The 25,090-nt window shown below is 44.7% G+C and overlaps 2 protein-coding genes across 3 annotated transcripts in view; one reads left to right on the top strand and one right to left on the bottom strand.

Moving 5' to 3' along the window:
* Nucleotides 1–15,052, top strand: part of akap12b (A kinase (PRKA) anchor protein 12b) — a 90,208-nt gene extending 75,156 nt beyond the window's left edge. The window contains exons 1-3 of one of the 2 annotated variants that reach the window (XM_029676453.2): nucleotides 1,570–1,839; nucleotides 6,876–11,441; nucleotides 12,667–15,052. In XM_029676453.2, coding sequence (XP_029532313.1) covers nucleotides 1,815–1,839; nucleotides 6,876–11,437 — 4,587 coding nt within the window. In that variant the 5' untranslated portion in view covers nucleotides 1,570–1,814 and the 3' untranslated portion in view covers nucleotides 11,438–11,441; nucleotides 12,667–15,052. Of the gene's footprint in view, nucleotides 1–1,569; nucleotides 1,840–6,875; nucleotides 11,442–12,666 lie in introns of those variants that run through there. The other variant, XM_029676451.2, reaches the window with a different exon arrangement.
* Nucleotides 15,053–16,866: 1,814 nt separating this feature from the next.
* zbtb2b (zinc finger and BTB domain containing 2b) lies at nucleotides 16,867–24,454 on the bottom strand. Its single transcript, XM_029676450.2, has 3 exons — nucleotides 23,978–24,454; nucleotides 20,848–21,028; nucleotides 16,867–20,554 (listed from the first exon to the last, which is right to left on the bottom strand). The coding sequence occupies exons 2-3, from the start codon at nucleotides 21,018–21,020 to the stop codon at nucleotides 19,138–19,140; spliced, it is 1,590 nt and encodes a 529-aa protein (XP_029532310.1). The 5' UTR covers nucleotides 21,021–21,028; nucleotides 23,978–24,454; the 3' UTR covers nucleotides 16,867–19,137.
* Between the last annotated feature and the right edge of the window lie 636 nt (nucleotides 24,455–25,090).

The raw sequence follows: 25,090 nt of genomic DNA on the forward strand, positions 1-25,090 counted from the left end.
CATTTAATTTCTTTCTCAAGTGAATGACTAACAAGTGAATTGAGTTGGACTTTTTCACTGTCTTGTATTTGCACCACAACAACTTTCCTGTTCCTCTGATACGTCTGAGGTCTGGTCTGTGGATGTAGTGTTTGGATTTACTGCTCTTCACCATCTTATTTGTAGCATTAGAAAAGGGTGGGGCCTCTGATTTTGAGTTCAAAGTATACACTCACTCACAGCAATACTTGATTTAATGTTGATTGTTAAATTTTAAATTTAATATTGATTGTTTTATTGTTAGTTTCTGGCTAATTATTGCTTATGAAGGGTGTGTGTGTGTGTGTGTGTGTGTGTGTGTGTGTGTGTGTGTGTGTGTGTGTGTGTGTGTGTGTGTCTGTGTGTGTGTGTGTGTGTGTGTGTGTGTCTGTGTGTGTGTGTGTGTCTGTGTGTGTGTGTGTGTGTGTGTGTGTGTGTGTGTGTACGTGTGTGTGTGTGTGTGTGTGTGTGTGTGTGTGTGTGTGTTCGATCCAGACACTACTTGATTAGAGACGTTAACTCCCATTTGGGAACATTCCACATGGAATTCACACATTCTGCCAGGTCAATGTAGAGGTTTGAGGAATCTGATATGCGGTATTTACCTGAAGAATTAGCAGCATTCCTCAAAGTGTCCACACAAACCCACAGACAAAAGCTGAATTAGATGGTCTACTCTGCTTATTTGCCTTTAATGAGAATGGGCCATTAACATTCATAGGGACAGGCAGCAACTTGTGGTCAACCTCCCCAATGATTTAGTTCCTCTAAACAACTGAAACAACCTCAAATGGACTGCATTCATGGTCATTGTTTGGAAGTGTGTGGATCAGTAAGGACGCATATTTGTGGTGCTGGTGTCTTTAAGTTGTTGTTAAGGCTCATTGACTCCATACGACTTACTTCCATTGTTAATATAGTAACCTGCTTTCGCAAGGAACTCCAAAGAGTTTGAGGCCTCTGAACTGCCTTAGCGGCATGACTCTGTCAACATTCCTTCATGACTGGTGACATAGATATGGAGCAGTGAGATGTCGACTCTCCAGAGGAAGGGAGGGAGTGAAAAGAGAGGGGCCTCAGACGCATTTCCATTTGCTTTTCTAAAGTCTGGGGGAACTATGTATTAAGGGTGCAAGGGGAGAGACTGAATGGGGAAGAAAGGGGTGAGGGGTGTTGTAGAAAGACCCCCTCCCCAAAAGATCTGTCTTTAATAAGGCATTACCCAGAGCTACACCCCCTATACCCCTCTCCCCTTACACTCCTTACCTAAGCAGGACTTCCAGGCTGCATGGGGTCTTAACACACACAATGAGGTGGGGAGGAGGGGGGTGTAACGGGGGAGAGAGGAGAGGTTGGAGGGAGGGGGGGTACGCTTCCCTGAAAGATCACATGACAAGCACTGTCATTCTGGATGGCCGCTGAAGGGAGACAGGGGAGGAGAGAGGAGGAAAAGGCTAAATCATTCAGAACAGCTGAAGAAAAGAGAGCAAGGGGGAGGAAGGGGAGATGGGGGTGGTCCTTACATGACATGTGTGTCGGTCAGGAGCATCTGTTGAAATGTGTGTGTAGCTCTAGCTTCTACCTTCAGACTAACAGAGACACTCTAGAGAAGAGAGACTGTTCCTGCCCCCAGACTTAGGAGGGAAGTGTTAGAAACTAAAACCCCACAGACTTTACTGTGTGTGAGAGAAAGAAGGAGAGACAAACGTCAACGTTTTTTTTTACAACCGCAGTTCTTAAAGAGTATTTTTTATTTACTATTTTTGTAAAAAATAATTATAAAAGAAGTTTTACAAATGCTTGGAACGATAACTCTCACAGGTAAGATTCAACTTATTTCCTGTTCAGTTATGATCTCACTGTGTCAAATGTCATTGAGAAGTTGAGCATAATGTTGTTTAACTTACTTTAATTTGATGTAACGTGAACTTTCATCCCAATTGACAGATATGATGATGACTGAGTAACTTGAATGATCTTTTTAGTTTCTATTAGGGAGACTCCATGCTCTTTAAGTAGTGGTTTAACGTTTAACAATCCCTTTCAGATAGTTCTTTAGTCATGTAATTAGCATAACATGAAGGGGTTAAACCCTAGTTTCTCCTTAGGCGACCAAGTGTAGCCAGGGGCATTGCTGTCTTGAGGGTGTGGTTGGTATTGTGGGTTGAGGCTGTCCTCGCCTGGTCTCTTTAACTAACTACATGGTCACAGACTTTGATTTGAACTCTTATGTTTGGGATTTAAAAAAGCACCATTGTTGAGTTTGTATAATTTTTTTCTCCCGACATTGTGTGCTTTGGAAGTATGCAAATACTTGGTGAACCTGGCTCACTCAGATACGTGGGTATATCCATTTATCTCCCATGACGTTAGATTGGTATTGGTATCTGTTTCAGATTGGTGACTGGGCTGTGGGTAATTCTTAGAGAGCGTCTTCCTCTCTCGCTGATGTAACTCTACTACAGTTGTAGCCAAGACCAGTCATGGTATACGATACTCTAGCTCTGCCAGCCCTGCTTCCCTGAACCTCCTAATGTATACATTCCATAGATCATTACAACTGCCTAGTAGCTTCCACCATGAAACAGCAATTTCGCACTTCGACAACTGCCAGGTATAATTATTTGATTATATTTATGTTCAAATGCTTCAAAGCCAGTTTTAAGCCAAGGTCTCATCTGGTTCTTAGAGTCCCAGCCCTGCACACCCTCATTCTTGGTAAGTATTTCAATTAGTATAAAATGGATCTCTTCTCCCAGTGGGGTGATACTGCTTAGCCTCTGAGAATGGGTAGGGAGGGGTGGGAAGGGTAGGGGATGTATGGGATTGATTATGCAGAGAGAGAGAGATATTCTATAACCTTTGTAACTCAAAGTGATAGTTTAAAGGGGCTTGGTTGCTATTCTCTGCTTTATGTGTGAGAGCAGAAGTTGGCTTTATCTGCATCAGAATAGGGAATGCCAGAAATAACCAGTGCTTATATAGTGATATGCCTGCTCTCTATTTCTAAGTGTAACTAATGGACTAAATAGGATTAGTTGGGTTGTATGCTTAGGGTGTGAGCTCATATATAGTCATAAACTGTTGTCTTTAGATGGATCAGATAATAGAAGAGGCCAAATGGTTGGATAACGGTTGTTTGCTCCCCAGTGCTGATTGTGACCTCTAGCGGCTGGAGAGAAGCACTCCGAGACAGTGGGGCCACACCTATAATAGTGGGGGAGAGAGGAGAAGAGATGGAGGAGGGGAGGGGTAGGCTGGGCCAGACTTCATGGGGCTTCTCTCTGTTTAACTGACTCTTTTTGTTCACTTTGTTTCCCACAGCAGACTACAGTAATTAGAGCAGGGATTTGCATATGTTTGTTTGGCAAAGTTTGCAAATACTGTCTGGATAGAATAGCAGGACGCCACCCAACTGACACCACCTCCCCCAAAAGCCGCCACTCCAGCATGAGTGGAGATGGAAACGCCCCCAAGCATCCCAACAACCCCCATTTACACACAAAGAGCCAGATATCTACTATAGCCACAACAGAGACTATCAAATTTCACATCTCTTTGGAGACGCTAGGGAATAATGATAGATTTACATGGAATTTAACCTGTGCATAGTCTTAACACACACACGCACACACAGCTAGCTAAAATAATAAGTCATTTAAACTATGATAGTGTGTCAGAGATCTGTAACACCCTCTGACTGGGCCCTCAGGCATCATTCTACCCTCACCCCCTCTTCTCTCTCCTCCTCTACCCTCACCCCATTGTCTCTCTCCTCACCCGTCTACACTCACCCCCGCCTACTCCTAGCCCCGGGCCCTCACTTTCCTCTGGTACCAGTCAGAACTGACCGTCACTCATTCCACCTTTTCATGTACCCTCCCCCTTATCCTCCCCCTCTGTACTCTAATAACCCCTGACTCTTCTTTCCCCTCTTCCCTAACCAGCCGTAGGAGCGACCCTGTTAATGGTGCTATGCCTGTAAAAAGTTGGCCATAAAACAAAGATCAAACATACCTGAAGGCGCCGGTACTCTGTTAAATCATCATGGTTCCTGTGTTTTATTATCGCCATAGATACACATGGCTTAGTACAGCCCCACTAAGGATTGACTCTGTTTCACAGTATAATTGTGTCTTGGACAGAAACATTTTTGTTTATTCATATGGCTGACCGATTGACTTATACACATTGGTTTAGGACTGAGATACAGCTCTAAACTGTATTTCCAAATTCTGGGATCACTTGGGCCTTTACATCAGGGGTTGGGTTTGTCTGCATGTTGTTTATGGTCTTGACATTCCCTAACAATGGAATGGCATGACAATGTAACAACTGCCCTAACAATAACAGCTATGTGAGAGAGAGCTCTCCAACCCCCCCCCCATTCCCATCTACAACCCAATTATTTAACCCTGCCCCCAACCCCCACCCCCAGGCTTCGGTTCGGCTGGCGCCTATCCGGAATCGGTTAGGCGAACCGAAAGAGTGTGCTCGCATTCTCTTTTTAAAAGACCTTCGCTTGAAAAAAAACTTGAAAAAACGACAATAGTTATGTTTGTCCATCGTGAGACGCCTTAGCCAGAATAAATTTAAGAAAGTCATTAGTTTTGATGGTTTTTTTCCGGGGAAATCTTAGTCGCTCAAATGTACTAAGATGTTTGGTGTATTTATCAAGTAAAAAAATATGTATTATCGTTGAATGACAACAGCAACTTTATTGAAGAATCTCTACTGTTGACAAATGACAGACGAAGGGGCGTAGACCTGCCTCGATAATTTTGTGTGTGCACGAACAGCCCAAGAAAGCCTTGCCAAAGACCAAAAAGGGAAAAATGACGCAAACAATGCAGTCTTCATTTAGCTGTGTGTGATGGAATTCAGGTTAGAGGGATATCTTTGTTGGGTGGGGGATAGGCCCATAGTAACATATACCACATACAGCTGAAACCAAGTATTGGGTACAAAAATAGTATTTTTCAATGGGAAGTGGATGGCTGCTGTAGACCAGTTTATATTTACAGCATTCTAAAATCATTTCATTCCGGGTGACTCGCATAGCTCACATTCCTCACGTCAAACCCATATGTCCGAAATAGATGTTGTAAGCCTCACTCTCACAAAAGCCCCAAACGAGTAGAATGTATATTACACAGATTTAGATTGAGTTGATGTGAAATTTGGTGAATGTTTTTTTTTATACTCGTGGTTATGTTGGTCAAAATTGTTTTTTTAGCCAATGAATGAAGGCAACTTTTTTCTTAGAGCAGTGATATTCCAGGAATGTCAGACCAACATGTGAAGCTCCACCACTGTAATGTAACAACAGGAAGTGAACAGATTAGAGAGATAAACTCTGGCCAAATGCCAGAACTGTATCTTATTCATGGACAAGACAAGAGGAGCATCATCTTCACTGCTAATGTTTCTATAGTGCACATTATGCTCCAACGGCTTGTGTCTTGGTTTAAAGTTTATTTTGATATATTACCTTTTTTTCTCACATTGTTCCATTCTCTTAGAGAAATTTATGAGCAAGACTAATAATTAGTTGGCTCTAAAAACATAGGATTATCAGATTTGTCATGGGGAAAATTATTCATATTGAAGTATAATCTCATACTGTTGTTTTATCTGTGTATTGTGTGTGTGGAAATGTGTGTTTGTTGTGTGGAAATGTGTGTATGTGTGTGGAAATGTGTGCGTGTGCATGCTGCACATACTGGTGTGAGTGGTTTTATCTGTCAGTCAGAGGAGAGGGGGGGCATGTTTGCCTGGTTAAACAACTGCGTGTGTCTCCCAGCCTTGGTGTGTATCTAGGTGAATTGAGATCTATGTATTAAAAAAATGCTGTGAATTTGTTTTGAGAGCCCTAGGGTAGGCTGAGGACCCCCAGAGAAAAGACTCCCAGCAACAGATGTGAGATTTCCCCTGCTGTAGTGGAATGCTAGAGGAAAAGAGGCCTCAGAAGTCTAAAAGGCCTGTGAACTAAGCCCAACCCCAGCCCACTACCTCCACCCACTCCTGTCAAAACACAGATAGATATGGCAGAAATGTCAGGCAGTGTGTGTGTGTGTGTGTGTGTGTGTGTGTGTGTGTGTGTGTGTGTGTGTGTGAGAGTGTGTGTGAGAGTGTGTGTGTGTGTTCTGTTTCTCTCACCTGTCACTTCAACAGTTGCGTCTTCTTTCTGTCAAATAGAGAAACTAGTTCTTACAGTAGATGCATGAGAGTGGATAAGGAGGTGATAGCTATAGTTTTGGAAAAAGCAACACAGCTGGGGGGGTTTGCAATATAGATGTAGGATCTTTAAAAAAAAGTAATGACTAGTTAGCTTATTAGTTAGCTAATCCTGCAGCAACAGGAAATGTGAATTATGTGGATTATAATTACTGGCCATTTTTATAGGGGTTGATCATTTTTTTGCGAGGGCAAATAAAGTCTTAAATGTCAAAGTGGAAATTCTCAGCAACAAAAGAGTGATCAAATTATGATCCTACATCTGTACACCCTTGCCTGTAAGCTTTCTTTATTTTGGGATTGGATCTTTGTCCAAGCGTTGGCAATGGAATTAATTTCATTGTTGTTGATTGGTGTCAACGATCAAACTTTATTTCTGGTCCTTGCATACTGCTTGATTAAATCCACTCGGGGTCAGCTATTGCTTTTGTGATGTGGTTTAGGTCATCTTCAGATGTTGAAGATGCTATTTGAGTTTTTAAAAATGGTTTTCTCACATTTTCCATTTGCCCTGATACAGTCTTGTCTCTGGTCTGGCTCCCCCTATGTGCCTGTGTCTATCGGTTGTTGTTTGTGGGAATGGGTATATTACCTTACTTTTTATCTCTCTGTCATTTCAGTTGATGCCGTGTCCGTGTCTCAGAAGGAGGAGGTTCCTGAAACAATGGACTCCCTCCAGGCTGAGGTGCCCCCTCAGGTGAACGGAGAGAAGGATGAGAATGTGTCACCTGACACAAACAACATCACCTCTGCAGAGGAGAAGGAGGTCGAGGAGAAACCAGGCGAAGCCAATGAGGTGGGCTTCAAAAAGATCTTTAAGTTCGTTGGTTTCAAGTTCACTGTGAAGAAGGACAAGAATGAGAAGACGGAGCCGGTGCAGCTGCTGACGGTGAAGGACAAGGACGTGGAGGAAGGAGAGACCAGTGGGTCTGAGGAAACTAAGGAGGAAGCCACCACTGCAGAGGAGAAGCTCAAATCTGAGAAGGAGAAGGCAACTGAGCCAGATACCTCCACCATTGAGACTGACGCCACTCCAGTGGATGCCCCATCTGAGACCGTGGATGGAGAGGCTGCAGAGGCAGTCAGAGAAGAGGCTGCAGAGGGAGCTGAGGCAGAAGCTACAGAGAAAGAGCCTGAGGACCCAGCTGCAACTAACCCACCTGGCCAGGAGACCACTCAGTCCCCCTTCAGAAGGTTCTTTACACAGGGAATCTTCTTCAATCTGCGCAAGAAGGCAAGCATCAAGAAGCCCAAAGAGGAGGAACCAAAAGAGAAAGCTGCCGAGGAAGAGATAAAGGAGGGAGAGGAAACAGCAGAGGCTGTGGTGGAGGAGGATGGAGAGAAAGCACAAGAAGAGGTTGAGGGAGAGGTGAAGGAGGTGGAACCAGTGACAACACCAGAGGAGGCTAAGCCTGATTATTCCACAGAAACTGAGACAGTGGAAGCACCTGTCAAAGAGATCAAAGAGGAGGTCCAAGCCGAGGTTGCAGTAGAAATGTCAGAATCCGGTATTTCTGACAATGCCAAACCAGCGGAAGAGAAAGTTGAAGAGGCTGTGGAAGCAGACAACACCCCAGTCGAGGTCACCACCGAGGCTGAGCTGCTATCATCCCAGGAGAAGGTCAAGGCCCAGGGAAGCCCACTGAAAAAGCTCTTCACTGGGGCCGGCCTGAAGAAGCTCTCTACCAAGAAACAGAAGAAAGACAAGAAAGACGCAGAGGCCAAGCTGACCGAGTCTGGGGAACAGGCAGCTGAACTCCAAACCTCCACAGATTCAGCAGAGGTCCAGAAACCCGACAGTGGGGCCTCGTCTCCAGAGGAGTCTGGTGAGCATGCCATCGGGGTAGAAACCGCCCAAGCTGAGGTCAGCCAAGAGGCTGATGGGGAGGTAACCAGCTCAGATGAAGGGAAGAAGAAAGAAGGTATCATGCCCTGGTCCTCCTTCAAGAAGCTGGTGACGCCCAAGAAACGCATCAAGAGGCCCTCTGAGAGTGAGGACGAGGCAACTGGTGAGAAAGCCAAGTCGGGCACCCTGTCCTCCACTGAGAGTGCCGTGTTTGTGGAGAAAGAGAAGGAGCCGGAATCCACTGAGGAGGACCCAAAAACCGAAGCCACTGAAAAGCTGGAGGGCAGCACCGAGGAGTCCAAAAGGATGAAGATGGACACCTCAGTCTCATGGGAGGCCCTTATGTGTATGGGCAGCAACAAGAAAAGGACCAGGAAGACCTCTGACTCTGAAGATGAGGAGACCAAAATGGAAGAGGAGGCGCCACAAGCTGGAGAAGAACCGGCTAAGACCACAGAGTCTCCTCTTGGAAGTTCCAGAGAGGCTGATCAGGAAAACACGGTGTCATCCCCCGAACCATCCACTAGCCCCGCCGCAGGAGAGTCCACCTGGGATACTCTCAAGCGCCTCGTCACCCATAGGAAGAAGCCCAAAGCCGAGGATAAGACAGATGAGTCCGGTGCCGAACCGGTTGTCTCAGACAGTGAAATCTCAAAAGAAGATTCCTCATTCTCTCTGAGGAAACTCATCCCTGGACGTAGAAAGAAGAAGCAGCTTTCCTCCGATCTGGGGTCTGGCGAGGAAGACTCTGACACACCAGCCGTGGTCCCCCTCTCAGAATACGACAACGAGCATGCCAAGACTAAGGAAGAGGCTGAATTTGAAATGACAGTGGAGACAGTGGATGCTAAGGAGGCAGCACCAATCACTCAGGCTCAATCCTCCACCGAAGAGAGATCCCCCTCTTGGATCTCAGCCACGGCTGTTGTGGAAGACCTCCAGGAGATTCCACATGATCAGCTGAGCGACATTCCAGAAGAGGGTGCCGCCACCCCAAAGTCTGCTGACACCACTCTCGCCGAGGACATTGTAGAGCAGACCTCAGAGGCGGTCACATGCCTGGAGCAGGAGCCTGAGCTGTCTGTTGCCGAGGTGACTACAAAGATGATTCCAGACATGTCTGGAGAAACCACCCCTGTGCCCTATGAGCCTGAGCCAGAGTCTCTGGAGGTCCTGCAGGAGGCTGTGGAGCTGGTCAATGAGCTCCCAAGCCTGACTTCCGTAGAAATCACAGAGGTCCAACTGGAGAATGTTGCGTCCATCCCAGAGCCCACACCGCCGATTGAGTTCACCGAGAGCGAATCAAAGGTTGTCTTGATGGTGCATAAAGAAACTGAGGCCACCGCCATCTGCACTGGCCTGGGCACCAAGGAGATTGCCAAGGTGGCGGTGGAGAAGCCTGTGATTCCCACCGTGGAGTGTCTAGCTGAGATCAGCGATGCTCTGTCTGCTGAGTTGCCAGTGGAGGACAAGGGTGATCCAACTGAGGCGGCTGATTCTATTGAAGAGCCAATGTTTGAGGCTCAAGTGGAGCAGGTCGACAGCACATTCCTGGAGACCTCCCTAGAGAAGACTATTGAAGATATCCCAGAGCCTGAGATAGCCACTGAGGGCAAAGAGCCTGAAGTTGAAAAGCTAGCCGTGATCAATGATATCCAGACGGAGGCTGAAATCATCGAGGCCCCTGTAGTGACTGAGAACACCCCCAGAGTGGAGCTGGTGGACCCCATCACACCAACTGTCGAAGAATCCATTGCCGCTGACATTGTGCAGATCTCTGAGGCACCTGTCGTTGAGGTCAAAAGTGAGGAGATGGAGGTGGAAGAGACAGCTGCCATCAAAGACATCGCTCCTGTAGAGGAGGTGAATGAGCCCGTCACAAGAGAAATGGCTACCTCCCTAACTGACTTCGATCTGGCCACAGTTACTGAGGTGTGCGAGGCAGCCATTGCTGTTGTAGCCCCTGCTGAAGAGTTTGTCATTGTCAAGGAGACTGTGTGCCTAATCAGCCCACCGTCCGTGAAAACCCAGCAAGTGGAGGTCCCGGAGGCCATGGCGGTGGAAACAGTCTCAGTGGCAGTTGCAGAGCCTGCGGGTGATTACCAAATCCAAGTGAAAGTGACTGAGGTTGGTGTCACAGAGGCCGAGGAGACGAAGGAGGCAGAGGCCATGGAGGAGACGGGCTTGGTCATTGCTCAGGTGGTCATCCTGAACGCGGTGGAGAAAGTGTCTGAAGCAGAGGCTGAACCCGAAGCACCTGCCTGCGTCACTGCCACCGTGAAGACACCTGAAGACGCACTACCAGTCCAGGCAGTAGCAATGATAGAGAAAGAGATTGAACAAATAGCAGAGGAGAAACCTGTCATTGCTGAAACTCCTGTGGTCCAAGTTAAAGCACCAGCCCCAGAAACTCCTGCAGAGGAGCCTGCTGCTCCAGAGGCACAAGCCGAGGCTGAAAAACCACCAAAGGAAGTTCACGAGGCCATTCAGGTCATTGAGACAATTCCAGTCATAGTTGAAATCACAGAGAGTATCGTAGAAGAGGTTAACAAGGAGGCGGAGGATGTTGTCAAAGAGGGAGTTGAGGAGATAAAACAGGAAGTGGAATTAAAGCAAGCAGTGGAGGTCAACATAAGTGAGGAGAAAGTTGTAGAGGTTGAAGTTGTAGTAAAGGTGGAACAGACAGAGAGTGAGTCAGATGGAAAGGCAGAGGAGGAGATCCAAAAGGTAAAGAGCAACGTAGAGGCAGTAGAGGTTCAGGAAGTTCTACAAGCTGAGGTAATCAAGCTGGTTCAGGAAGTGATAGCAGAGGTTCCCGTTCCAGAGGCAGCTGATGAGAAGTCAGAAGCGGGGGTGGTGACAGAAGAGACCCCAGTACCAGAGGGGCCCACAGAGACACCGAAAGCCCCAGCCCAGCCAAAGGAGACGACTGCTGAGGTTGTGGGCCCACATACAGTACAGGTGGTCAATCAAGCGGCACAGATCGTTGAAGAGAAGGAAGAAAAGGAAATCCAGATGGAGGAGGTGGTGGAAATCGATGCCATTGTAAGCGCACCAGAGACAAAGGAAGCCCTGGCTAAAGAAGTTACGCCAGCCCCTGAATCCACACCAGACACCCCAGCTGTGACTGCCAGCCAAGAGGCCCCTGCTAACATCGTGGAAGAGGAGGTTGCCATCGCCATGGCTGTGACAGTTGCCAGACCAGCGGAGGCAGGGGCAGAGAAGGCGACGCCAGTGAAGCGTGTGGAGGTGATGGCGCAAGTGATCGAGGTGATCGAGGAGGCAGTGAGGGAGATTGAAACTGTCTCCTCCACAGAGCTCACAGCTACATCGTGAGCAGGTAAGCAGTCTGTCTTATATCTTATGTTTAAGTAATGAGTTGATGTTTATATGTCAAAGAGTCCCAAAAGTATTTCCCCACAATGAAATGGTTGTAGTTAATGTTAGTCATGCTACATATTTTAGAGACATCTGGTCATACCGTCTCCCTTGTCTTCTAACACAAGAAAGTGAAAGAAAGCGATTTCTAGTATTTGACCAAGGTACCAATTCTAGACATATTATTAAGGTTTTTATGTTCAATTAGCATGATGAAAAGGTTAATAGAAAAGAGTACACTATTTTCATTTTTTTATTTCCAGAATTCCTTTGTCAGCGTATCAAAAAATCTTCTCATGGTGGCTTTTTAAAAACATCAATGGGCACTACTTTTTTCAGGGGGGGGGGGGACTTTCCGGCTGACCAGATGAAACAGCTTTTGTTCGAGGTACGAGTAACCTGGGGACGTTTTATATCAAAGCAGGAATGCCGTGGTTGACCCCTAGTTTGTAGGCCGCGGTCTATAAAGAGAAGCGGTGTGTGAGGAGCAGATGAACTTGTGCTGACAGACTGATTATGATTCCTCCCTCATCCTCCTCCTTTTCTCCCTTCATCCCAGATTCAATATGGAGTCAAGCAAACATATCAGAATAACCTACATGTTTTTAAGATTCAGATCACTTTATTTGTCAATTCTACACAAGGTCCACCTGAAATTTGACTTGATTAAAGGGTGCGTTCCCTGTTATATGTTTAATAAGCAATAACGCAGCACTGCAGCAAAAAGAGGAGTCAGTGAATTACAACGGGCTGAAAGCAGCATTGGCACAGCAGTCCCACTAAGCATGCTGAGTCATACAAACAAAACCAAGAGAAATGGATGACGGAGCAGACAGAGCAGAGGGGAGGGAGGAAGAGAGGGGAAAGTGGAGCAGAGAAAGAGAGAGAGGTATACATGAGAGAGGGACATATAGGGGTTCTGAGTCAGCAGTACTGCAGTCTACAACATCCCAAAAAGCATTTTCCACTCAGGCGTATGAGGCACTAAGTTCTCCTGTTTCAAACTACTCTCAGATGCAGAGTTATTAGAACAATCCATTAGAAGAAAAAATCCACTGAATGAAGTTTTCTAAATAAATCAAGTAATTTCCTAATTGTTATCCACAGGTTGGAGACCAGTTTTTGATATGTGTTTCCAAGGATAATGGTACCCATTTACTAATAACATTGATTTATTTATACCCTAGCTGTAGATGCAAGATGGTTGCCTGGGAGACGGACTGTCCTGACCAGGAAGTGAGTGATAGTGAGAAAGTTAGCAAGAGAGAGAGAGTGAGAGGATACACTGTGGAGACACACTGAGACTGAGTTCCACCCCACCCTGCCCAGAGCGACTGAGTGACTGAGCTCCACCCCACCCTGAGCGACTGAGCTCCACCCCACCCTGCCCAGAGTGACTTCGCTCCACCCCACCCCTCTCTCCTTCCCCCATGCCCCTGTCCTGCAGCCCCAGCCTGTCACACAGAGGTGGCATCCCCACCCCCCTGTCCCTCCATAGGTGAAGCATCGATCTCCCTACACACATACCAAGCCACAGTCCTGCACCTTTGAAGCTTCCCATCTGGCTCGTAATCAATGTGATTTACTTTTTCTGTTTTGATGACCTTGCTGTGGCTCGGGAGTCTGCTGTCCGTTTTGTGAGTGTGTGTGTGTGTGTGTGTGTGTGTGTGTGTGTGTGTGTGTGTGTGTGTGTGTGTGTGTGTGTGTGTGTGTGTGTGTGTGTGTGTGTGTGTGTGTGTGTGTGTGTGTGTGTGTGTGTGTGTGTGTGTGTGTGTGTGTGTGTGTGTGTGTGTGTGTGGTCTCAGAGTTGGAGGATTATTATCTTGTATATTGTATTTATATCTTATGCGTATTCTCTCATTCCCCCATCCTTTATTTTTTTTGTATGGAATATGTGACCCATTTTCTCAAACATATGTAAGACTTAGATTCAAATATGTCTGGATTTTGCAGAAATTCTAACTAAACCATGGTACATATGTGATTTCAATGGCGGTGTCCGATATCATTGATTGCAGACGATGACTTAATGTGAAGACATGGAGTGAGGTGAAAGTCAATAGGTGTGCAACAATCTTACAAACTTTCATCTTTGACATGTTCTGTCACACTGTTCTTCCCTTCACCTTTCAGCCTGACAATATATTTTCAGCTCCTACTGTAGATAAAACATACTTCACTGCCTGAATGACTGTGAAAAAAAGTATTGTTACTTTCTGAAATAAGTATGTCTTTGATTATCGTGTAAAAATACAATAAAACACTATTATCTCAGCCTGGTTTGATATTGTGAGAGAGGTATTTGGTGACACTGATTTATTAATATGCCGTGTACTATGATGGACATACACTTGCATGGGGAGAGTAACATATATCTCACGTTAGATTGTCTTGTATTTTCAAGTGTATGACTTCTGTTAACGTTGTGGATAGCACTTCAAAATATGTGTAATTGCTTGATCTCTTGAAATGGTGATCTATCCGTCCATCTCTGGTGTACAGTGTACGCTCGTAGGGAGGATTGTATGCTAGTTTGGAGTGTACACCAGTTATTTGGCGCCCTCTGCTGCCGATGCAGACTATCACATCTCTCAGTCGATATATTTGACCCACTGGTGAGTGCTGTTATGTATGTTTATGTTTGAATGTTGGAAATGTTTACATTTCATTGCATTTTCAAATGAACATTGTTTGCTGAAAATACATTCCACACATGCATTTCATGTTGTAACTTGTGTGACAGTACAGTAAGTCATAACCTCACTGATTTGGCAACAGTGAGGTTTTTAGATGGTACAAACTACTCAATCACAAATCACATGGTACCAGACAAAGAGAACATCTTATATTGACATTTCTATGTAGCCAAGCCAAATTGACTTAGGGTAGGTTATCCATGGTTGCTAACACGATAGAACATCAGCAGGACGAAATGTGTCCAATTTGTCTCAAATGCCTCATTCTGGGTCAGCCTGATTTACTTATCTTCAAGTCAACTTTTATTTACCAATGAAATTCAAATGCTGATTTTGGGATTAGTTAGGGTGGCTAGATGAGCCAATTCTACTGTGGGCACATACTGTGAGAATGGAGTGCTTCCTATTTATCCCTCGGATGTCAAAATGATGATTGACAATTTAGCTCTAGACTTTACACCTCACAAAGCTGACTGACCAATGAGACAGGAGAGAAATCCTTAGAAGCCTCGACCACTATATCTGGTCACTGTTTCACTTTACTTTGACTGTGGATTTGTCACACACATCCATAATGTTTGTTTTATGTAAAATAGTACAAATAAATAATAAACAGTCTGTGTTCACTGCTTATTCTATTGCATTTGGTTTCTCCACCTGAGCTTTTTGTAACACAATCTAACTGTGAACCTGGTAACATCTGTACAAATTGTATACCTATGCACTTCAAAAAATAATATTGTAATAACCTATTAGCATATAATGTATCTGTAGCATGGACTTAATTCTGTCTTTTACATTTTCCAAGCTGTTAATAGTAGATACAGATACCTGTCTATATTTCATTCAAAAATAAAGCTAGCAATATAAAAATGTGTACCTGAGTTCCTGTTTCTATCTGGTTCTGAACTACATTTAGTGTATTAATTATCACACATGAAACTGATACCATCATACTGTAAAAAGATTTGGAGAATGATGTCCAAGGTGAGGATGTCACGAAATCTTGCAGAAGTAATATTGGCAAGACACCATTGTATATGATCCTCAAGATGTTTAAATGTTTGAAAGATCACAAAATAAACTGGCTTACTTATGGCTTCCTTTTGCCTCTGTAGTACGGATTAGTCATTTGTTACAGCTTTTCCAAAACATGGGCAAATATACGTTAACGGGATCGGTGTCCAGTCCACGAGACGGTTGAGCTAACGTAGGCTAATGCGATTAGCATGAGGTTGTAAGTAACAAGAACATTTCCCAGGACATAGACATATCTGATATTGGTAGAAAGCTTAAATTCTTGTCAATCTAACTGCACTGTCCAATTTACAGTAGCTATTACAGTGAAAGAATACCATGCTATTGTTTGAGGGGAGTGCACAATTTTGAACATGAAAAGTTATTAAACAAATTAGGCACATTTGGGAAGTATTGATACGAATGTTTTAACATAAATGCAATGGTTCATTGGATCAGTCTAAAACGTTGCACATACACTGCTGCCATCTAGTGCCAAAATCTAAATTGCACCTGGGCTGGAATAATACATGATGGCCTTTCTCTTGCATTTCAAAGATGATGGTACAAAAATATATAAAAGAACGGTTGTTTTTTTCTTTGTATTATCTTTTACCAGATCCATTGTGTTATATTCTCCTACATGGCTTTTACATTTCCACATACTTCAAAGTGTTTCCTTTGAAATGGTACCAAGAATATGCAAATCCTTACTTCAGGGCCTGAGCTACAGGCAGTTGGATTTGGGTATGTCATTTTAGGTGAAAATTGAAAAAAAGGGGCGGATCCTTAAGAGGTTTTAAGGTCCAACGCAGCCGTTTTTATCCCAATAAAAAAAATATTTCTAGCTAACAATTAAGTACGTTACTGTGATTGTTTTAAATTAAAATGGTCAAAAGGAAACAAAAATTATTCTTAACAAATAGCAATTTCTCAAGCAGAATCTATCTTGGACTGTCTGGGAGTGGTCTGAGTGGGGAGGGGAAATCTGAAAACTTGCTATTATTGGCAGAGAGGTTTGGAACTCTCTTTGTTATTGGTCTATTAACTCATTTACTGCCTGGTGACCAAAACTCCATCCCCCAAAAACTGGTTGTAATTTCAAGTGGTCTTTTCAAACACTAAACTGCATTGGGCCTTTACACTTCAGTCCCACTGCTCTATCTAGTATAACTTGCCTGGGTCTAGTTGTCATGGAACAAGCCAGTTAAAACGGTGAACAGCTCTGTAAATCATGAATGTTTTAGCTTTTAGCTCGGGTCTGTTGTGAGTTATTAACTAGAAAAGTCTGGAGTAAAACTCTGAATTTGAATTGAATGCAGAAATGACATTACAGACCCAAGTTTTCCCCACCCTACAGAGTAATACAACAACGCCACTGTCCTATAAGGAGGGAGAGGAGCCAAAAACCCTTTTATGAAGTGGAGACATCTTGTGACATCTTCAGGATCAACTAATTCCAATACATTGACATTAGCCCAACACCAATACACAATTTAATCAACAACCACGTGTTCATTTGGATGGGGTTGATGAAAGACTGGGAAACCCTCCGTAGCGATGTCTAGAGTTTATTTAACCAAAGCCAAAAGATGAGTAAAACATCTGAAATCAAACATGCATGTATTCTTGGGATGAACACAGCTGAATAAGAAATAATTAATCATGCCATAATTCTGCAAAACATCTCTTTAATTGTTCATTCTTCACTGTGAAAATGTAAAATAGTTTTCTTTATTATTTACACAGAAGACTAACTCACGTTCCTGAGAACACAGAGAGATCACAGTACATGTTCAACTGAGCTTTGGGAGGGCAGCAGTGTGAACGCTCCAGGTTCATAGGTCGGGGACTTTCCCTCGCCCAGCTTCCCCATTACCCCTGAAACTTGTTTCCAAAAATATCCCAACACAGAAAAGACAAACCGCTTGCATAAATACACATTTTATAATTGACACAGGGAAAGACGTTAAGCTGTTAGTTTACACTTACGACCAATGTGGTTGAACATTGTACAACTTGAGCTCAACAGGGAGAATCCAGAGACTAACTGATGAGGAGAAACGTGCTATATGTTGACCTCTGAGAAGTACACTTCAGTAGTATTCACTTCACAATGCCTGAATATACTATAACACAGAGTGAGTCACGAGATAAATAGGAGTCCTTCCCCCATGTAACACATTTAAGCTCACTTTTATATTGTGTCTTTAAGCCAATGGAAATGTGACTGAACTATGTCTAATTTGCTCAGCATGAAGACTCCACATGTGCGAAAGTAGTATGGAACCCCAGTCCCAGTTGGCCCCGCCCTGAATAGAGTCTAGATAGGATAGGCATAAACCATAAAGACATATTTACTATATGGATGGCCATTTTTCTTTCAGCTAGTCTATGTGATCCGAAAGGATAGAACGAAGCTAGAGGAGACTGGGCTAGGGGTCCAAATGGAACTGAGCCTGACCCTCCCTGCCACCAAACTGTACTGTACAAACAGAGGGAAAGAGTAACTGCAAATGAAGCCGCAGCAGATTAAGATAAATATCATACTAGAATTTTGTCAGTAACACCAAGGCCTTGAATGGAAAGAGATTGACAACAAATATACATACACCTTCACTATACTAAATCAATTGTTTTCTAGATTGGAAACCAACTAGTAATATACAAACTTTGCAATAAAAAATATGATTTGTAAATATAGCATTGTATATAAAATTAGAAAGTTATATCCAACACAAAATAAGGTCTTTAAGAACAAATTCAAGCAAATGATCATCAATTGGCAAGGTGTACAATATTGTACAGAATTGAAAACTCCCTTCAATACATGTAGGCATCAAAATATGATAACAGAAATGTGTTTAAAATGCACAGATAGTAGCTATTTAAAATAAACAAAGGTTTATAAAAATGGCACGACTGTAAACATCACCTATAAAGCTACAGTGCTTGCTTCTGCTTTGAGGCCTCTGTTGGAGTAACCAACACAATCCTTAATTTGGGCCTAGATTTCCCTGTTTCGTCTATGGCAATTGTGCTTCTTTTCATACCCACAGTTGGCACACGTTGCACAAAAGTAACAAAATGGCTGCTCAAAACGATGCACAGAAGGGAATTTATACCACGGAATTATGAAATGTCATGGTACGTGTTCTGCTTACAAGGTTACTGAAAACTGCCAAAGGAAGACACAGCCTACTGGACCTAATAGGCCATGGAATGAGGTTGATTCTGGACTGGGCATATACTTATTTCATCAGTATACTGCACGAGATAACACTTTGGAAAAGGAGAGACCTTTTCTTTTACAGCAGATGTGTTGAGACCACCATTCGGTCTGCACCTGCCTGCCTGTTGCTTCCCCTGGTATCTCCTGCACCATTTGATTGTAGAGAAACATCACTTCCTCCGGAACTCTCTCTCAACTTCCTGTTCCTGTCTGGAGCTAAAAGCTGAGTGAGAGGCTCGACCACAGCCAACGGCCACTTTAAATTAAGTAACAGAAACCAATGTGACAGACCTATGTAAATGAAGCACCAGAAAGAGACTGAGAATACGACAAAGCTCTAGTCATAATTACACCACGAATTCAACTGCAGCACATATTGAGAAACATATAGCGACATACTACTTTGCCAATTGGTCAGTGACATATGCATAGGAGAACAAATGGGGGAACAAATGCAACGTCATGTTGGAAAGAAGACTTAGTACAGTGTGTGGTTTTCACATGGACACTTAATAGACAGTTCCTACTGAAACAAGTCCAAGTCTCTGGCTTTGCTGTTAAATAAACCTGAGGAAGCATTTTCAGTAGATATAAAACCCCTCCTATATACCTCTAACTAAATCTTTAGCTTAACTACTGACCATCATTTACCAAAGGAAATAATAAACATACTGTATATAAGAGAATAAAAATATAAGACTGGTGTTGTGGACCTACTCCACCAAGATCTGCTCAGTTTTTATGGCTGTAATGAGGGTGGCGGCGCCGGACGAATCAGAGCCCTCGTCTTTGGGAAACTCCTCCCCCTGCAGAAGCCGCACCCCTGACTGCCCCTGCAGGCCAGCTAGAGCCCCTTGGCTGAAGCACAGGTGCTTGATGACCTCGTTGGGGCTGGAGAAGGTGGTCTCACAGACATTACACTTGTAGGGCCTGGCCGAGCCTAGGAACAGCGCCTCCATCTGGCTGGTGTCGTCCCCTGCAGCACACAGCTCCATGCTCTGCCGGTCCACCATGGTGTAGGCGTCGGCACCCTGGGTCAGGCACACGTGGCGAGCCGCCTGGTTGGCACGACAGAAGCTCTTGCCGCAGGCGCTGCACTTGTAGGGCTTTCCCGTGTGGATGTACATGTGCTCTCGCCAGTGGCTCTTCTGGATGAACTTGCGTCCGCAGGTGGCGCACTCGTACTTCCTGCGCTTCACCTCGCGGTCCAGGTCAGCACTCTCCAGGTTGTCGATATCTGCAATGTCCGATGGAGGTGGGGTGTCGGCCTGGGACTGACACCCGGTCGCCCACCCCGACAACTCTGCTCTGGGAGAGTCCATGCTGAAACCAGAGGGCGGTGCTTGCTCACTGTCACTAAGCATCTCAACTGTCATGGCAGCGGACCGTTCTCCACCTCCCCTTAGCAGTACCTCCTCTACCTCTGGTGTGGTGGCTGCTCCTCCTCCTGGGAGGACAGGTGAGTGTGCACTGCTGGGCTTGGCCACCAGAGGGAGCCGGGCCAGGCTGTGCTGAAGGAGGTGCTCCCTCAACAGGCTCCTCTGGTTGAAGCGGCTGCCACACAGGTGGCAGGAGTAGTGCTTCCTGAAGGAGGCATTCCTCTTCATGATGCTCGGCTTCACATGGAGAATGGTGTTGGAGCTACCCGAGGAGGGCGCCTCTCCTGTCGGGGTGTTCCCTCCATGCTCCTCATACGAGGCCCGTTGGCCGCTGGTCGAAGCCTCCACCATTTCCTGAAACGAAGAGTCCAGCTTGGACGCATGGTTGGTGAATGCCGCTGTTACAGCAGACGTGGACGGATACTTCCTGTCAGGGAGGCTGTCCAGGTCAAAAGGCGAGGAGAGCTGGCGCCGGACGGGCAGCCTGCCGGACAGCGCAACCTGCTTGTCGGAGATCTGGATGCCAAAGAGGGAAGTAGAGAGGGGCAGGCTGGGCTCTGGGTGGGAGAAGGATGTCTGGCTGGCCAGGCTGGCCTCCTGGAGGAGGGGGTAGGCGTGGAGGAACTTGACCCCCTGCTCCAGCCTGGCTGGGTCGATGAGCTGAGGGGCCAGCTTCCCTGTGTACATCAGGTTGAGGAGGTAGCTGAAGATGTCTGGCTGGATGTCGGCTGCCTTCAGGCGGACACAGTCACTGAAAAGAGAATTCATGGTATAAATAATACTTTATTTATCAGCCACATCAAAACATCTTGGCAATTGAAAACACTGATGACGCAAACAAAAGCTTTTATTGATCACCATACATAAACATGGTCCTTTCCTTATTGAGTTGCCCATATTCTACTACAACCTTTAGGTGAACTTGTTTGAACAGTCCAAGCAGGGCTGTAATTAAGCTTTCAGTTGTAAATCATTAGTAAACGTAATGTTAGCCTAGCTTAATGTAGCCTACAGATAGAGCCGATGCCATGTCGTTTACCATACCTGTCCTGGTGTATGAAGAGCATTCTGAAGTAGTTTGAGAAGGCGGCCAGCACGGCCTTGTGGGCTTTGAAGAAGACGTCTCCGATGGCGATGGTACAGTCACACAGGAAGCCAAACTCCCTCTGAGCGTTGAGCTGCTGCAGGAGGATAAGACCATGGTTGGCCAACTCCATTCTTCAACCTGCACATAGAAAGACACAAAGACGAAGGCAAGTCAGTCAGTTGGTTAGTTTCCTGTCTGGAAGAGGACTACAATGCCACCAAAGAGAGAAGTCTGAGAGGGCCACTGACAGCTGTAACACCACAACAAACTCCAATGTAGGCTAACAAAACAAACGCTGTTGTTGAATAGAGGCAATTTAATGGCTTATTTTCTGATACATAATGTATGAGCATACTATTTTAATGTAACATGGATCATCTTTAAATACCAAATCTAACATATTTTCATCAAATGTATTTCAAAGCAGGGAAGGGCTCTTGTCCTAAACATAGCCTAACAGCTCAATGTCCAATAAGTACAAGGAGCTGTTTAACATCAGATGACCTGATCTCAGAGATTCTGAGGTTCGCAGAGCTATTGACTGGATAGTTTTTCCACAAGGCTGGCTATAACCACGTTAGCAAAAGCGTTCGATGGGAAAGGAGACAGAATGGGTGGTTTCCTTATTGACCTCTAGGCTGCAGCTTCCGGAGGACTACTCACACAACCCTACAAGCTGCCTCAGGGGACAGGATGCAGAGGAGGGGTTAACCTACCGTATATTTAGGCTAGAAGAATATCCATTTGGAAGAAAGAGCACACCACATTGAATGTATTTGTCCTTGCAGTTATGTCAGTTGAACAAAAACTACTGTATAAAACAAACTGGATGATGTGGAATAAGACACCTAAAAGTTACTCCGATATGGACCTCAGTCACCTCACCTCTGAACCCTCAGCATCTCCAGAGGGAGTGCAAATACCGCCTTGGAATTCCAGCCAATCAGAAGTGTCAGATAGAAACCGACAGATCCATGGAATAAAGGTGTATGGTTAGGTAAGTAGCCTAATCTCTTCAGGCACAATCTGCTCTCAGTCCTTTGACGGGATTCCAACCCCCTCGCATGCCTACGCCCTTTGAACCCTTACTCATAGGGAGTGTGCTCTCTGCTCTGGCCACCAAGACAGCTGCAGTTGACCCCTAAAGGTCACCACAGGATTGGAGGCTTTTGGGCGTCACATGATCAGGTTTATGTATATCTACACATTCCTGAGGCAAGACTGACTGGTTCCACCCCTCCACCAATGGGAATGGAACCTGCAGGGTATAACACCCATTCTCTCACTATACCACACAGGAACACCACAACACTCAAGTCAAAACCCTGGGCAGTAGGCACTAGGCTGACTCAGGAGCCTTCTCTTTGCATGTACATAAGGAGGGCTGCCCAGTGGCGATTCGTCATTCAGGGCAGGTGGGGCAGAGCCACACATTTTTTTTTTGAACAAATAACTGTAAAAAAAATGTTATTTTGGCATTAACACATCAGTTTACAAACAATGTAAAATAATAATATATATCATTGAGTTAATAAAGCAGCATACAAACATGGTCTCTTTTTGTTTTCTTGGGTGTGCAGGTGTTTCAGCCTAGCTCAGTGCTTTCTGTGGTGGTGGGGAAAGCCAGCAGAAACTATGGAGTGTTGCACAGTGATTGGCTCAGTGTTCTGTCACTCATGGGAACTTTACATCACTGCCAAGTGTAAGAGCAGACCTTAAAATTCTAGCCCTTCAACTGTCGCCATAGAACTGACCATCCAAGAAGGCTCAAGGTCATTGGCCACAGATAAAAGGATGTCAAATCACATTATATGTACAGTAGCTTTGATTGGACTGATCATGTCAACATCATACTTTCACCATCTTAGCTAGCAGTCATCATGAATCAAGTCGACAATCTACTGGCAAATCCTTTTAAATCCCATAGGGCGGCGCACAATTGGCCCAGTGTTGTCCGGGTTAGGGTTTGGCCGGGGTAGGCAGTCATTGTAAATAAGAATTTGTTTATAACTGACTTGCCTAGTTAAATAAAGCTTAAAAAGATGTTAGTAGCCCACGTACCTCAACCTAAAAATGTGGTCTATTTATCCCTAACCTGATAGCCAGGTGTAGCAGTGGTAAGGTGTTGGGACTCTGCTGTTGGGACAGCTTTATGTAGGCCCTAATAGTTTGCGGGCACCGTTTTTCACCGTTATAGTGCAATTAATGTATTGTTTAGTGTTGTGGCTTTGCTGGCATGCATCCCACTTTTTTTCATTTTGCCCCACCAAGGTTTACATGCTAAAATCGCCACCTAATCTGGAGTTGTCTAAAGAGATGAAGAGAGCAACTCTCAATCTGGTCCAGACACAATAGTCTACTACTACTGCTGGAAAACACTGCAGGCTAATGTTGCAGCATTGGTGGCGATTAAACAACATTGACAAATATGTTTATTAAATCCATTCTGGCAAATAAAGTAGCCTGCCTTACATTATCAGAAAATACCATCATGATATCTTGTGTAGAGGCAGACATCAATCAGTCAATTGTTGAGACCTGTGACACTCAATAATTATGAATGAGTCATTTAGTAATAGTAAACCTTTGAGCAGTCACTCAAGAATTAGGAATCTAGCAGTAAAGTACCATGTGTTCATAGTAGTCCTATGTGTTTGTAAGAAAGCGCCGCCCCTATTGTAGACACGTGGAACGGCCCGATATCCCGCAGAGAAACCACTTCCGCAGTACGTTTTCGTCCTAAACAAAAAATAGCCCTTACAAAACCTATAGGTGAACGCCTATGCTGCTGGCATGTCTAGTTTAGCTATAGACCCACGCATCGGCAAGTAACAAAATAATTGTAATCGGTTTCATTTAGGAGCTGAAACGGTGTGTTCGAGCGCGCCACGAAGGCTCAGGCGCCAGCCTCTGCTTTGCCCCCCCGACTAGAGGAGCGGTGTAGCGAAAATAAACGGAGCCTCATGAAATGGACAAGGGGTGGTCGCCGAATACATTTCTTAAACTTCAAAGTGACCGATTTATTGAACCCGTATATAAATTACATCAGTCGGTATACAAAATGTAATGAAGTGCGGGTAGACTTACCTTTCTACTCTGCTTGCCTTGAATCCGTGGAGTTAGTCGTGTTGTTGTTTGTTACCGGAGGACTTGTCCGTTGGGCTTGCAGCTGCTCTGTTCCTCTCAAGAAGCATTGGTAGCGATGGTCGTCGGTGTTTTCCGGTCGGGTTACGTTACAATCACATGACTATGTAGGGCACTTAAAAACAGCAGTTCGCTTAACGGACGGGGCGCCTGACGAATTCTCTTTGGGAAGGGAACCGTAACCGCCGTGTGTCACTGTGAATAGAAAATTGTATCCACCTCGTTACAGCTAAACGAAAAGGACTATAGAGGGCGAGCACTGTATGATAATTTATTCAATCTCCGGTTGGGGCACGTTAAACAAACCGATGTAGGGGAAAATAGCCGTAGGTCGCCCACCCCACCCCCACACAAACAGATAACGTTTAACGTAGTCTACAATCGTGACTGCATTTGCATTTTCGGTTGGTAGCAAACAAGAGCTTCCTGTAAACAAACGAATTTACCGCCGCGGAGAGTCTCTGGCAACTGTCGCGAGGCAGACGTTGGTACCCAGATTGTTGGCTGCTTTTGGTTCAATTTGTAAATTAGAATTCTGGGGTTCTCAAAGTGCGGGAGGGCAATGAACTAGTTAACTTTTTAATTTAATTTCAGTATATTTTGTTAGGCCTAATATAGTCCCCCATGTATTCGTTTAATTCGGCTATGTTGGTTACAAATGTCAAAATATGTTTCAGATTATAGGATAAATTGCATTCCACGTTTCATGGTGCAGAACATGTATGATTTGCAAGAAATTACTTTGGGGCATTTATGTATGATTATGTGTGTGTTTTTCTCTATTTGTCAGTGGTAAATACTTCAGAAAATCCTCCTGGCTATTTCAAGCCTAAAAGGACCACTACAGTTGTCATCTGAGGTGTTTGCTGTGCTACAGTTGATTAACAGGGTAATGTTATATTTTCAAAAGGAGGAGTCAAATACAATTCAAGAGGATCTTGATCCAGGACATGCACCACCAGCAGCCACTTGGAACCTGATAAAACATTAAAGAAACACCACTGTACAACACTCCTTATGGCTGCTTATTACATGGTTATATGCTGCTTATGACTG

Source organism: Oncorhynchus nerka, linkage group LG13, assembly GCF_034236695.1.
Source record: "Oncorhynchus nerka isolate Pitt River linkage group LG13, Oner_Uvic_2.0, whole genome shotgun sequence".
Taxonomy (NCBI): Eukaryota; Metazoa; Chordata; class Actinopteri; order Salmoniformes; family Salmonidae; genus Oncorhynchus; species Oncorhynchus nerka.